The 16,444-nt window shown below is 39.9% G+C and overlaps 1 protein-coding gene across 3 annotated transcripts in view; it reads left to right on the top strand.

Moving 5' to 3' along the window:
- Window positions 1–5,312: 5,312 nt before the first annotated feature.
- Window positions 5,313–16,444, top strand: part of SNX13 (sorting nexin 13) — an 81,597-nt gene continuing 70,465 nt past the window's right edge. For 2 of the 3 annotated variants that reach the window (XM_063303733.1, XM_063303732.1), the window contains exon 1: window positions 5,317–5,544. In XM_063303733.1, coding sequence (XP_063159803.1) covers window positions 5,530–5,544 — 15 coding nt within the window. In that variant the 5' untranslated portion in view covers window positions 5,317–5,529. Of the gene's footprint in view, window positions 5,545–16,444 lie in introns of all 3 variants that reach the window. The other variant, XM_063303734.1, reaches the window with a different exon arrangement.

Raw genomic sequence — 16,444 nt, 5'->3', positions numbered from 1 at the left:
AAGCATCAATGAAGAATAAAGGTTAGCCCCATGAACAAAAAGAGCATACATTTATAAGAAGAAACTGCCATATACTGCAAAGTTCACAAGATTCACATGTCACATGAAGCCATGGTTTCCTTAATCAAGGTTTATGAAATGTGCCATCATTTGCTAATATTAAACCAAAACTAATGAAACTCATTATCACTTGGTATAATAAGTAAATTCAGCTAGTGACTGACAGCAGTATTTCGGGCAGGAATATTTTCTGCTGTCTTTAGAGATGTCAGAGGTTTTCAGCATGGCAAACATCTGTTTTACTAATGAGCTATATAATATTGGTAGATTTAAAGTAGATATGCTGATCACTTTAGTTAGGATCTAAGCTCTAGTATTTGAGATGCATGCCTGATGTTCTGAATTTAAAGTATACTTGCCATCATTGGGTGAGGGGATGCCCAGGGTTCAGTATTTCCTCCTTTATCTTTGTTTCAATTCCTCTTCAGGTTCTTTTTCCACTAGCTTCTCTGCTGTTCCATTCTACTCACCACTGCTATGGTTTTGAAATTCAAGATATACATCTGCTTATACTCAGTTTTAGTGTCACTTAAAATCAAGAGCATTACGTGTCACTTTCCCCCAGTGTTCCTACTTCTGCTTCCTCAACTAAGTCCCTACTGATTAGTATGATGTCAAGGGGAACTGATCCTCTTGTGCATTCTTCTACCTTCTAAAGGAGACAGTTTGTCAGCAAGACAAGTCAGGCATTTTCTGGAAGAACTATGCTTGGCAGAGCTTGTGTTCCAGGATACGTATATTGATATATTTAAATCACCCATCCCCATCACTACAACTCTGTATCTCTTTGAAAGATCTGCAATTTGTTTTTGGAAGGCATCAACAAGTTTCTCCCTAGCTGGGTGAGCAACAGTAGACACCTACAACAATATTGCTCCCTGCAATATTGTTTTGTTTTAATACAGGCACTTTCTACAGCAGTGCCAAGTTCATTCACTTGGATTTCTAAGTAGATGTGGGTATTTTAATATACAGTGCAACTCCCCCCTTTCTGTTTCTTCTGTTCTAACAAATTATAGGCAAGTATAATAAAAAATACTTAAACAAAACTGAACTTATGAAAATCAATTAAAAGGTGACACCCCACATAACCACAGCATTCCTCAGTTGAAATTTGTGCTCAGTTCAGAAGAATATTATCCAGTGGTGTTTGTGGGGGGAGGTCAAAGCAGGCAAGATGGCAGCCATATGTATGTGCAAAAGGCAGGACTTCAATCGCACTGTTGCAACTGTCCTCTTGCCAGTTTTGACCCCCACTGCACCCCAGGATGCCACTAATGTCAACCAATTTACCTGCCTGCCTCATATTTCATATTTCCAATAATTCCTTGAAGCAGCTGTTTATTTGTTGAGCAATTGTGTTGGTTTAAGGCATTTTATTATTTTTAGCTGAAACACTAAATGATAAGAAGAATATTGCACAAATAGTCAGGCACAGTTTCAGTAATCCTGAAAAGTTTCAAGGGAGATCACAAGTATACGCAGATAAGGAAGAATTAATCTGAAACTATATAGAGGCAATACCTCTAATTCCTGCCTTCAAAAACAAGAGGGAAATAAAAGAAGGAAAGGAAAAAATGGAAGGGGTAGAAAACAATTTACTAAGACCAGTGGGTTATGTAAATGCTGATTTATCAGAAACAGCAGATGCTATTTAAGTTAACAAAGTACAACACTATTTATCTACAAAGACATTTTGCTAGCCCTCACAATTTTATATGAACATGGCTGGCCCATCTGGTGCCTCAACTAAATAAATGGGGTAACTGAACAGCGGACTCATCTAAGCACTATGAAACAACACTGGAAATAAGAACTTAGGCAGCTCCCACTGAATATTGTGCTTTTATTCAGAAATTTTGTTGGCCAAGCAAATGGGTTGTTCAAGTTGATCAGTCTTCTCAGAATTCTGATTTTTATGTAATGTAGTAAGCCTTTGAAAAACAAGATACTACAGTAAACTGTGAGATATCTGCTTTGAATAAATCCGTATTTCTGATTCAAATACCTGCCTCGCCCCCCCACAGCATGTATAAAAGGAAGCAGGAAAATACAAAAGGTTCTGTAATAAGTCAGCCTTAAGGGTTCTGATAACGCAATGAAACAACATACGCAACCAGGAGATTGCTCTGGCTAAGCTAGATTTTTTCCATGTTCCTATTTCTAATAGCACATATTAAAATGAAAAGCCGATTATGGAACCTATTAAAAAGGCACATTATGGTAGACATTTCTTTAACTATGATGTACAGGTAGTCCTGGACTTACGATGGCTATTGGGACCAGAATTTCCATCACTAAACAATGCAGTTGTAAAGCTTGACATCATGTGACTGGATTGCTTAGCAATGGCTATCCCTGCAGTCTTCACTACCGTAGTTAAGCAAGCATCATGTGTCCTTAAGCGAGCACCTCCTTGCAACTTCCTGCCAGCTAGAGACTTGTATTCATCAACTGGTGAGAAACTGCAGATAACAAGGAGTACCTATCGTGGTGATAAAAGGGTACTGTATACATGTAAGATGCATTCACTACCAAATCTATGAGATACACCCCCGCCCCATACACATGAAATCCTTAAAGTGCCTTTGTAAGAAAATAGTCACAGCAAGCTTAATTGACCCTGAGTGGCAACAGAGAGAAGACTCAGTCAGGAACCAGTGGCCCAGTAAACCAAATCATTTCTATTCACTGACCATATCTCAGAGATAGTATGGCTAGCATGCCGACCTAGTAGGAAGGGACAAATAATAAGGTCACATGGATGCGTTTATCTAAAATATTCCAATGTCATGCTGTAACTTCCACTGTGTCTGCCTTTTTGTTTTGCCTTTGCCTTTCTTTGCCTTGCAATGTAGTGGGCCAAATATATATAAACCCTGGTTCTGCTGTTGCTCATGGCCACTCAGCAAAATTTCAGACCTTTCCTGGGGGTCCATTATGTACTGTATTATTGCTTATATGCATGCTAATAAAATTATGTTGTATCTATTCATACAGGTAGTCCTTGGTTAATGACCATTCATTCGGCGACCATTTAAAGTTACTATGGCACTGAACAAGTGGTGGTTCCAATGGTCCATGGCTTTCTGGCCATCCCAGCAGCCCCATGGTCACATGACCTCAATCTGGATGCTTAGCAACTAGCTTGTACTTACAACAATTGCAGCGTCCCATGGTCACTTGATCATGATTTGCGACCTTCCCTGCCGGCTTCCCACAAGCAGTCTCTATGGTAAAGGGTTTTGTGTATCTATAGTTTTTTTTTGCACATGGTTATGATCCATCTGCCATTTCATGCAGAACAAAACTCCATGCTCTTGGAACACTTTACCACCTCCACAGTTGAAATTAAAAAGCACACTGCAGAGACCTCTGCTGAAGGAAGTGGCACAGGTTTTGCAATGTGTTGCTCTAGAGCAGCAGTTCTCAAACATTTTGGTCTAAGGAGCCCTTTACATTCTTAAAAATGTCTGAGGACCCAAAGAGTTTTGGTTTATGAGGGTTTTATGTATTGATAGGTACTGTAGAAATTAAAACTGAGAAATATTATTTAATTGACTCTGCAGACCCCCTGAAAGGGTCTCAGGAACCTTCAGGGATCCTCAGACCACCCTTTGAGAACCACTGTTCTAGAGCAAGAGGAAGCTGCACAACGAACTGGCTTGTGGGGACAGTAGAACATCTGTTTCACACCATTACACTTCACTGTCCATTCCATTAAAAAAAGTGAAGCCAATATTTGTGCAAGTGTGGTACATGTATTCCCGCCACTCACTCCCCAAATAGAAGCAGTTATCCAGTAAACTTTGGACTTTCAAAAGTCTTTTTTTTAAATATTTTTTTATCCCACCTTTATTATCTTTTATAAATAACTCAAGGCAGGGACCATATCTAATACCCCTTCACAAAATAAATAAATATAAATTCTAAGCAAACCTAACTATCATAGAATAAAGGAAGAAGTTATTTGGATAATTGGCTACAAGACAGAAAGCAGAATGAAATACATAGGCAGTTGTTACAACTGAACAAAATAGTGGGTTGAAGGTCCTGCTTTGGGATCAGGGCATTTTTTTTAACAGGTTTTAACGAAGAAATATCTAAAACCACCTAAAGGATAACACCAAATTGGGAGTACAGGCATTTAACAGCAAATTTAATTTAAATAATAGGGCTCTATAGCACTTTGGATACAAAGGCAAGAAGATGCTTCAGAGCAGAAAGTGTCACAAATGTAATTCTTAAATAAAAGTCATTAAAGCAGTGGCGGTCCTTTGCGGTTGCCATGCAATCCTAGAAATGATGCATTTGGTTCGAGGTGTTACAGACCAAGGCTATGTTTATATCACACAGCACTCCGCAGTTATATGGCCTGCTTTTGAACAGAGGTTTAGTTCTCTTCTGCAACAGCACCGAATCCACATCCCGCTCCTATGGGAAGATCATAACATGTCCCCAAATGGCCCAACTTTTGAATGCTTCTGCTTAAAAATACCTGCACAAAGGCAGAGTAAGTATTGATGGTCAAACACCTCAGTTTAGCCATCTGTCAAAGCTTACCCTTTCCCAAGCCCCCATTAATAAGCTGGACCGGGATGTTTTCCTGCAGGCTGCTGGCTTTTGGTAGGAGGAAAGGGAAACAAAGGCAGGGGAAAACACCGATCCCATTCTCTAACACAAACAGTATAAATAAGGACACCACCACTTGGTGGGGTCAAATCCATGGCAGGACTGGGTTTGGTAGTGAGTCAGCCAACTTCACGCTGGTAGTTTTGTCAGCTGAAGGACCGGTGGACTACACTTAAACGAGAGGTGAAGTCAGCATGTTTGCGCCTCCAGCTGGCTGCAGTTCCTCTTTTCCTTTGCTAGTCTAATCCTTCCATTAACGTTTAATGATTAAACTCTCTACTCTTCAGGATCGGAAGTCCTCTGAAACGTCTTCTCCCCCGCCGCCCCACTTTATTCCTACCCCCGTGTAAGGGACATTAGGCAGATACCCTCCCGATCTCCACAACGACGAATGTAAACCCGGATCTCCCACAGTCTGCACCAACCCGGGCTCAGCCCTCCTCTTCCCACCTGCTCTGCAAGGTCAAAGCCCCGTCCTGGGAAGAGGAGCAGACAGGGCGAGCGAGTTTGTATCGGCCTTCGGCTGCCTCGGCGCGAAAGAACCGGGGCCAGCCCAGGGAGCCCAGCCACGGGAGAGAGGCCTGCCCCGCGTCTCACTGCCCCAATGGGCGGCTGCGCCGCGGAGAGCGGCGGCGGCAACGTCTCACGTAGCCAAGATGGCCGCCCCTCTTGACCGAGCGGCGGCGGCGGCGGCTGGAATGGGGTTGGCTTTGCGGAGGGACCGCTGAGGAGGCTGAGAGTTGCCGGGGTCGCTTCCTTAGCGGTGTGCGGTAGCCTTCGGCTGGGGACAAGCGCACCATGCGGCGGAGCTAGAGCCGGAGGCTTCCACCGCGAGTAATGATGTTAGCTGAGGTAAGAATTCGGCGGCGGCGGCGAAGGGGGCGGATTGGAAAAGAGAGAGGAGGTTGGTGGGGTCCGCGATGGCGTCGTTTGTGCCTTATTATCCTCCTTTTCTGGAGCTCTCCCGCTTTCTAAGGACTTTCTTTCACCCAGCCTCTAGGCCCCCCTTCCTGCTCCCAATCAGAGCACCGCATCGCTCTTCTGGGGTCGATTGGCCTCGGGTGAGTTTTATCTCGCGTTGTGGTAAGGGTGTTCATCTGGGGCTGCCCCTTCGGAAGCCGGCGAGGGATTTTCCCCGCCGCTTAGCAGAGAGGCCGAGGGCTGCTTTGGCTTTTGAAAAGACGTCAGGGTGATTAGGCTAATAATGCCTGCTGAAGAGAACTCTTCTCCGCTAGGCCTCTGTTGGGAAGGAATTTGCTTCCCAGCTTGTTTTTACATGAATAACACGGGTCCCTTTCTTCTCTTTTCTTTCCCCCAGTTAACCCAGCATTGAGTTGCTATGTGTCATCAGTTGAGGCGACCCCAGTGCCTGGTTTTAGCCTAGTGCCTCATTGCATCCTGTCAGTGTTTTTTCTTACCTGCCTCAGTTTCTCTCATGTGATGGTGCAGTTTATTTTCCAGAGCAGTGGCCGATTGAGCTGAATTTTTTATTACAGTTGTCGATTAGTGCAAATGGAAGTAGGAAAATTATTTGGAGATGAAGTGCCAGTGAAAGTGGGATTTTTTAAAAAAAGAGCAGGCACAGCATTGGCACTGTTTCTCAGGTGTCTTCTACTTTCTCAGCCAGTCTAAAAGACTTTGACTTCATACTGGTCGTATGCTCACTTCTTGGTTGAATGGCAGAAGTATGCTTTTGTTGTAAAGATTGCTTATTGTCTTATCGTAAGGTATAGCAATGTGGAGTTGTTGCATATAAGTTAACAAAGATTTGTGGGCTTTTAAATTATACAGAATTGTTTTCTGAGAATTCTAATTCTGTGCTGTTGAATGGTTCAAGCTATTGTGATTAATTGATTCTTGGTACTTTTGTATAATGCTGTAGTAGAAACCTGATAATTACTACTGTTGTAGTTGAGTTACTCTGCATTGGCATAATCTTGAAGGTAGTGTATATTTGATACCTATTGGATAAGTAATCTGCCTTATTCTGTCAAATCATTAGTACTGCCTTCTTTAGCTGTCTTTGCAAGGGATTCTTATCCATGGTTAACTTAACCATAGTTTACTCAACCCAATTTTTTGAATTTTCACATTGAACTGGACATTATCTGACCACATAGTTTTGTTCATGCAACTTTCTGCATAAAATATGGTTGGCTACTTTGTCATTAGCTTCATTTTTGTGGAATTCTGAGTTTTCCTCAGATATTTACCTGAAATGCTTTGCAACCTGAAAATTCTTAGTTTCAAAACATGTACACTACTGTTATCAGTACATGAATTTGACCTCCTCAAGAAAGAAAGAGCTTATTCATAAGTTACTTTTCTGATGAAAGGAAACAAATGATTTGTTGCTTCATGTCAGTGAAATTTGGAATCTCCTTTTTTTTTCATCAGCAAAATGGATACAATGTAATCAGGCTTTGTACTATGTAAAAAAAGCCTTACAAGTATTTATTTATTTATTATAATATTATTACATCTGCAGTTTGTTCAGGAGCTCAGCTACAAGCTGTGTTAGTGGTGGGATCAAAAAGATCAAGATAGTAGTCATGACACTGCAATCCAATTCCAGTCCCTTTGTACATGTATGCAATATTGAGACAGTTACCAAAGGGGCAGAGCTCCAGTTGCATTGCTGCAACTTATACCTTGACCCCCTTGTCGATGCCAGAGTGGCATATGTAGTGCTTCTTCCTATTTTTTCCCACAGCAGCATCCCTCTGAGGTGGGTTGGCTGAGAACGGAAGACTGGTCCCAAGTCAGTAATAATATTAATTTATGTAGCACTAATTTAGAACGTTCAATTTTGTTTCATTGTTATACTAAGCATGCAGCAGTCATATACTGGTAGTCCTCGCTTAACGACTACAATTGGGACTGGAATCTTGGTTGCTAAGCAAAGTGGTCACTAAGTGAATCCTTCCTGATTTTATGGCCTTTTTTGTGGCGGTTGTTAAGCAAAACACCATGGGTGTTCAGCGAACCACATGGTTGTTAAGTGAATCATGTGGTTCCCCATTGATTTTGCTTGACAGAATCTGTACGGAAAGGTTGAAAATGGCGATCACATGACTGTGAGATGCTACAACAGTCATAAATGCGAATCGGTTGCCAAGCACCCAAACTGTGATCATGTGACTGTGGTGACGCTGCAATGGTCATAAGAGTGAGTTCCAGTCATAAGTTGGATTTTTTCAGCACCGTTGTAAGTCCGAGCCATCACTAAACAAATGGTTGTTAAGTGAGGTCTACCTGTAAGGGATTTAGATACTATTTTCACATTTCAAAGGGTGAAAAATAAGCATGCTTAGTAAATGTGAACCAAAAGCATACTTAAGTTCATGTATTATGACAAAACACAGATTTACCATTCATGTGGTAATTAGTTAATATTTATTTGTTTCAATAGGAATTTGAAATTATACTCATGTATTATAACAATTAATGACATACTATTTGAAAAGGTTTATTTCTCTAAAAAGATAATGTATTTTTCCCAGAGTTTTAAAGCATCTCTTTTTATTGCATATTACACGTGAGGTAAATTGGAATTTTCTCTCTTGATCTGTCTCTTTGGTCTTATTCAGATATGCACTTTCCACAATTGAAGGTACAGTGTGGTGCTATTGCATTTCTACCAGCAAACAGTTGGAGATGTCTTGCACAACGAACACTTGGCTAATTATTCTGTATTGCTTTCTGTTAAAATGAGAAGTATAACCAGGAATGGCACACCAAGTTCTATGAGTAGCTTTTCTTTGGTATTGGAATACATTATATATGCAAGTTCACAGTATATGAAAGTGCAGTTATTGTATATTTAAAAGAAAGACACACTACATCCAGGAGGAATAATTTTCTAATATATGTTTTCAGTTTTATATTTATATCTTGTAGATTTTTGAATGTGACAGAATCAAGCAACTGCAGCTTTACTCTTAGAGTTACCTTGCTTCATTTCAATGGGTGGAGGGTAAGTTGGGCATAGCAACCTAGTCTAAATAGAAATCAGGTCTTAACTATCAGAGTAGTTCACCGGGGTAGGTGGTTTGCTGCGGGCTCCCTTAACTGTTATCCATGAAGCAATGGTAGCAGAAAACTGCATGGTATTAAATGTTCTTCCCCAGCATTCTAACTGCAAAAGTGTTAGGATTTAAAATCTTTTGGAAGGAGAAATTTGGAAGTATAGTAGCAGCCTTTGTATGAGAACATAAATAAGCCTTAACCTTTCTGTCTTGTACTTGTCATATTTTAAAGGAGTTATAGTATTTTTGAAAACGTATTAATTGAGGCCATAGAGTTCTTCAGTTAAATGTAATATTAAAACAGTTACTGTTGCCATAATGTCATAGCATTGATTTATAACTTTGAAATTATTCAATTAATTTTACAGGTCATGATAATATTTTAATATCAAAAAGTCCTTATAAATGAAATCATAAAGTTGCCTGCCCCATACCCTTATTTTAAAGTAAGAATCATATATTCAGAAAGAATCTGATGCATTATCTAGCTTAAACTTCATTGTATCCTGGTTAAAATATCTTGTCCTTAAAATATCTTCCACAGAAGTGTTAACAATTCAAAAATTAAAACTCCTCAGTCAAAGAATTATATAGAAGTTGGTAGGAATTTACTGAAAGATAAACCTGATTCACTACAACAAAATTTGGAACACAATTGGAAAGTTGAACAGTATCAAAGCAGGATGGGAAAGCACCAACCTGTAGCAGCCAATAAACAGCACTCCACTTGCTTCTAAATGGTAAATTACCAAAAACTTATAGGAAAAATGAAATAGAACGTCAGGAGCATGTGTACAGGTAGTCCTTGGATAACGACCACCCATTTAGCAACCGTTCGAAGTTATGACAGTGCTGAATGAGTGGTAGTTACGACTGGTCCTTGAAGTTCCGTCATCACAACACCCTCACGGTCACATGATAATGATCTGGGAGCTTGTCAACCAGCTTGCAGTTATAACAGTTGCAGAGACCTGCGGCCACGTGATCACGATTTACAACCTTCCCTGCTGGCTTCTCACAAGCAAAGTCAATGGGAAAGCCAGCAAGGAAGATCTCAAGTTGCTTGGGTAAGTCTCCCCTACCCATGCACCCTGCCCCAGCCCCAGCACTTCTGCGCTCCCACCCACCATGCCTTCCTGGCCACCGACACACCCTTGTGCACACTCCCTGAGCCTCATGCTTGCACCACACCTCCCTGGCCACTCATGTAAACTCCTTGGCCACTTGCACACCCTCCCCCACCTGGTAGCAGCCACCACAAGCCCCGCTGCACTTGTTCTGTGCCTCCCCTGCAACCCGCACACCCTCACCAAGCCTCGCTAGACTCGTGCTGCACCTCCCTGGCCACTCACACACCCTCGGACACCCTCTCTCACCCAACAGTAGCCACCCCAAGCCCCACTGCACTCATGTTGCACTCCCCGCCACCCACGCACCCTCATGCACCTTCCCTGGCCTCATTGTGCTTGCACTGTGCTTCCCTAGCCACTCGTGCATCCTCTCCCACCCAACAGCAGCCACCCCAAGCCCCACTGCTCTCATGCCGCCCCTGCCCCATCACTTATGCACCCTCCATGAGGCTTGCTGTGCTCACACTGCGCCTCCCTGGCCACTTGCACCCCCTCCCCCACCTGGCAGCAGCTACCCCCAGCCGCACTTGTGCCACACCTCCCCAGCCACCCATGCACCCCCTCACTCCTCCTCCCACCCGGCAGCAGCCACTTGCCTGCCTGCTGGCCTGCTTGCAAGCCACCTGGAACTTGCAATTTCCTGCAGGCTTCCCCACTGACTTTGGTTGTTGGAAGCTAGCAGGAAGTTGTGAAGAGGTGCTCGCTTAACCACCCATGATGCTCACTTAATGACGGCAGTGGGGACTGCAGGGATAGCCATTGCTAAGCAATGTCATTACATGACGTCGCACTTTATAACCGCATTGCTTAGTGATGGAAATTCCGCTCCCAGTTGCAGTTGTAACTCGAGAACTACATTTATTCTAAAGATTGTTTTACAGTGGTGATGGAAAATGCCTTTAAGTGTATGAAATCTAGTACAGCTGCAGAGCTTGATGACATTGAAATCAAGCAAATAAAACACTTGGGAGTGGGCACTAGGAAATGGCTCCTGGAACTGCATACCGTAAAGACAGATTAAAACATGGAGGTAGTCATGTATTTATCATTGCTTGAAACCAGCCAGTGCTCCTTCAGATGCACAAATCTTCAATCCAGTCTCCCTCCTATTCTGTCTGTTCTGTCAGAATTATGAGTGCATAATTCTGAACCACCTTTCACCCTTAGGGGATAAATAACTCATACTTGAACAAGGACCATTGCTTTCAACCAGGAAAACCATATACAGTCCAGATATTGAACCTCAATATATTGAAGATGGTTTTCAGAGTTCCCTAAATCTCAGGCAGAGTGTTTATCAGTCTTGTTAAACTGACTGCTTGATAAAAGGCATGCTACACAATTATTTATGTTATGGTAGGTATATAATCTGAAACAAGATTTGAAGCTAATATACTGTAAATAATCTAGACCAGTGTTTCTTAAACTTTTTCTTACAGGATTCCTTCTCACTTTTAAAAGTTATGAAGGACCCCAAAAGAGCTTTTGTTTGTATGGGTTACATTTATCAATATTTATCATATTAAAAATTAAAATTGAAGCATTTGCTGCCACTGCCACTTCTCAGGATCGTTTGATGGGATTTTGATACTGCATTGTATTATTTTTCAACATAGGCTGGCAAATAATATTGATTTTATGGACCCTGAGAGTACCCCCCAGGAGTCCTTGGACCGTAATCTGAGAAACACTGATCTAGTTGTTGAAAATTGCCACTTCTATGTCTAGCTTGAATGCAAATGCAGCTGATAGCATATTCACCTGAATGGCTTACTACGAAGAGAGTACATTTTTATGAATTATTCACCAATCCATTCATATACAAAACAAATAAATAATCTGAACCGATAGATTAGGGAATGGAAGCAAGGGAATTTATTCAGATTAAAAAGAGACTAATAGCATTAGAAATGCTTAGAAATTATTAAATTAAATTATTAATTTAAATTATTAAATTAGAAATTCCCGCCTTAGGCACAAAGCCAGCTGGGTGACCTTTAGCCTGTCACACTCTTTCAGCTGTAGGAAGAAGGCAGTGGCAAACCATTTCTGAAAATCTTGCCAAGAAAACTGCAGGGACTTGTCCAGGCAGTTTCTGAGAATCAGACACGATTGAACTGATTAAAAAAGAAAATAGCATTAGAAAAGCTGCCTATCTGTTATGTTGCTAACCAGCTTACTTTTGTACACCTAAAACTCAACTTCATTCCACATGTCAGCTGGAATGGAACTTGGTTAAATCACAGTAAAAACCTGCTATATCTTGGAGTGACCCTAAATAACGAACTTTCATTTAAAATGCATAGAGAAATTGAGAAACAGTGTCTCCCCACTTTTATTGGGGAGCTCACACAACGATTTGTTCTTCCTTAGCCCTTTGATAATCTAGTTTTGAATAAGTAACAGTCCTCTCAGAGTCAGAAGAAAATTTGATTTTTTTATTGAAAAACAGCTGCCAAATTGTCATAGGTTGCTTAAAACCCATTAAATTATATATTTCTACTGTAATAGCTCCTCTAGATAACTGTATCCAATCAAAATGGCAGAAAATGACAATTGGAGGATGCTACACATCCTCTATATAACTGCATCACAAAGTGGAGTCGATTTTTAGATCATACAAATTGTCAATGAAATAATTAAATACTTGTACTGTAGAATTCCTTCAAAAGAGGTGCTTCACAATGTATAAGATTGCATGTGAAATACCTTTTTTTAATTAGCTGAAACAGCTCTCTTTTTTCTCAGGTTTGATACTGCTTTACATGTGGCGATAGCTAGGACCAGTTTAGAAAACAGTCACATGAGCCTGAAAAAAGATAGTGGTACCTCTATGATTTGAAGATGCATGTGTCATATACACAGACATACATTGTAGAAACACTTCCTTTGAAGGATTCTGGAGAGGAACTATGGCAAACATTACTGAAGAAATCTCACAGAGATTAAAGGTGAAAGAGCAAGTTGTCTGCTGAAGTAGAGGAGGAATGCATCAATTCTGCCATTTGTAATTGGGTCAATAAGCCCAGAATCCACTTGGTTAAACTGGGGTATTTCACTGAACAAGAGATCTACGTATTTAGTGAGTGGCAGACTTTGCAACATCTTCTGTTTTATCCTTTATTAGGGAACAAATTCTTGCACATCACAGGATCTCATGGTGGCCAAGTCATGACTGTTGAAATGTGCATAATGGTGCAAAGAAATATGACTTATTGAACAGACATGACAAACTTCATACCAATTTCCAGTGTTGATTGGAACAATTGCTTGTGGACAGCATAAGTAATAGCTGCTGTATCTATGAGATTGTAAAGAAAGGCTCTGGAATCACAATTTTGCTGCTGCATAAATTTAACTAAAAATCCAATTTTAGCATTAATGTGCTAATCAAATAGTTAATGTGGGGCTTCATCTAGAGACTTATTGGTAGGCAATAAATATGTGATTATAATTGTATGTCGGCGCTCTTACATCTAATTAAAAAAAATCTCTTGTTGTGCCAGTACTGCAAGCAAAGATTCAGGTACTGGAATTAGGGTGTAAATTATGTGAGCCACTTAATAACCATCTCTGTTAAATGTAATGCACAGTATTCTTTTTTAAGAGTCCACTAGATTTAAAATGTCTTGATATGTTCATTGTTAATAGCATTTAGAGTATGTTATAATATATTCATGTAGAAGTTGTGACATGAAATACTAAGAGGACAAGTTTAAACTTGATAAAAAAAAAGACTTAAGTTTGTGATGCCAGGACTGAATGCACTTCTTTAATGAAGGCAAAGAAAAAAAAATCAAAATAGGTGATAAGAAACCAAAATCCAAAAGGAAAAAATCAAAGCAATTATAAATGCATCAGAGTATAATTATAAATAAATTATAAATACATGAGAACTGTTTTTTTAAGTTTATACTGTATTCATTGCTTGTTTCTCTCATGCAGCCTGATAACAGATTTGATGAAGTTATATTTAAGTATGATTCAGAACTTTATTGACTTGATTCTATTTTTGCAAATTAAAATGTTTCATTTTAGATGCTGACAACAGAAACTTATCAGTGCCGGTTTGGATAGATTTCAGGCTTGTGCCATCTGCTTTGTTTGTTTGTTTTTATAGCAGCACTTGCATGTCCACTACAGAATAGTGGCTAGGGCACAGAGCCAGTTATCTAATGTATTCTGTAGAATTTATCAAAAAACCATGCATGTGCAAATTAAAATGGTTAGGGTAGGACTGTTACAGGTCAGGGACTCTAAAAGCTTATCTTTTGAGATTGGCAGGGTGAACTAGAGGGGGCTTTTTGATGTTACTGTTAAACAGTTGAAAGTCAGACACTCTTGCACTACTGATCTTCCTTATAGGAGAAAGTAGCTTAATCCCATACATTTTTCTAATTACTTTTTGCATACTACAAGAGAACTTGTAGTAACAAAACAGCAGCTAAAAGAATTTTAAGCATTTCTGTGGGCCAAAATATTTCATTCAAATTGTTCAGTAATTTCCAGTTCAGTTTTATTTTGTGAGTTATTATTTTTTCATAGTTTGCTATTAGATTGATTTTTGTTGAAAATCTTGAGGGCTGCGCTCATATACATGTATTTCTGGGAGAAATCTCCCTAGAGCTCAGTAGGATTTATATGTTAATGTTTATAGCATTTTGATCTTCATATTTTGAAAACTTGCTGTTTAGCTTGCTTCTGAAGCATTACAGTATAGGAAGCTGTGTGGATTTTTACAAGATAATGGAGTAAAGTCATATTTTATTTGTCGTAATCATTGATATCTCAGTATTATATGACTGGGTATGATCTTTATTAATCACCCAATTTTCCTTTTCACAGCAAATTAAATAAATATCCTTCCAATACATATTTTGTCTGCTAGGAAACAATTATTTTCTATGTAAAATATTTTCCTTTTTTATGCTTTTTCAATATGTATATTAAACTGATTACTTGAATGAATGTTACAATCACACGCCATACCTTCCACATTTAGTTAGTAGAGTTGCTTATCAAAAGTATTATTTCTTGATAATACAGTGAAACCTTGTTTTAACAGACTGTTTGGGATCTGTTACTCCTTATTTCCATTAAATATAAGTGTATGGTATATAATTTGCATCATGACATTGTCACATAAATGATGTATGTTGCCACATATAGGTTCATAAAATTAAGGTAAAATTAACATGATTTTAACTGCTTCATTCAGACTACTTCACATCCAACAGCCTTGTTTCTTTTCTCGGGGATATCCAGGCAGAAATTTGGTCCATTGCATCAAAAGTCCACTGAATATGGTTCCATTAATTACAGTTTCAGTATGCTGTTTCTGACTCATGGATGTTGTAGGTAAAGGTAAAGGTTTCCCTTGACGTAAAGTCCAGTCGTGTCCGACTCTAGGGGGCGGTGCTCATCTCCGTTTCTAAGCCTTGGAGCCGGCGTTGTCTGTAAGGACCCGTCCGTGGTCATGTGGCCAGCATGATGACACGGAACGCTGTTACCTGCCCGCCGAAGCGGTACCTATTGATCTACTCACATTTGCATGTTTTCGAACTGCTAGGTGAGCAGGAGCTGGGACTAGCAACGGGAGCTCACCCCGCCACGCGGTTTCGAACCGCCGACCTTCCGATCGGCAGCTCAGCGGTTTAACCCGCAGCGCCACCGCGTCCCTTCCATGGATGTTGTAAGCAGTTATAAAGTCCTGCTTTTTAATACAGCATAGTAATACTTATCCTATGGGCAAGGTACAACTGCTTGTAATATGGACATCACTGCTTTATAAAACTGTACCATATAAGTATGAGAAACAACAGTAAAAAAACTGTAGGTTTATTATTAAAATAAGGATCAGTGTAATTTGGAACAGCACAATGTTTTGGGATTTGTGACAGTATTCAATCAAATGTACTTCTTACTTTAAATTCCTAAACTTAGTCTACTGGTTCTAAATGCCTTTTAAAAAGAATGAAAGTTTCAAGTGCATTAATTCAGCAATGCTGAATTTATAAAGACTCTCCCAGCCACAAATGAAGACTAGATAGAAAAAAAGTTGGTATCTGAAATAGATTGATCATATACCATAGATAAGAAAAAGAAAGCACAAGCCCAAATCCTGTGCAATACCTACTTTACTCTGCTTTGTGTGTCTAGGGTTGCTGACTTCAGCTGAAGCCAATCCCAGAGATTTCCCCCGACCTAAGTAACGTCCATATGTGTGTGGCATGTGTATGTGTGTGTATGCAGGCATATGTGTACTAGAAGCACATTCCAGAAAAAGGCAGGTTCAAGAAAAAGGTAGACTTTATATTAATTAGATTAATAAAACTGATCAAAATTAATTATCTATAAATATGGAATCCCATTTATAAAACTAATTGATCCTCATCTCCATATTCTCTCACACGTGCAGACTACTCTCAGAAACATGTTATATATGAATGGATCTCTTTCCCTTTCCTTCCAGAAAGAAAAGGAGGAAGGAGGAGGGAAGAAATGGATGCAGATGGTTTAAGAGAAAGACGTAGGTGTATTAGGAAAGAAAAGAAACTCTTTCTCTAAGTTTAGTTTGTATTCATTTTTACTATT

This window comes from Candoia aspera, chromosome 4 (assembly GCF_035149785.1).
Source record: "Candoia aspera isolate rCanAsp1 chromosome 4, rCanAsp1.hap2, whole genome shotgun sequence".
NCBI classification, from domain to species: domain Eukaryota; kingdom Metazoa; phylum Chordata; class Lepidosauria; order Squamata; family Boidae; genus Candoia; species Candoia aspera.
This window is presented reverse-complemented; position numbering and strand designations above follow the sequence as displayed.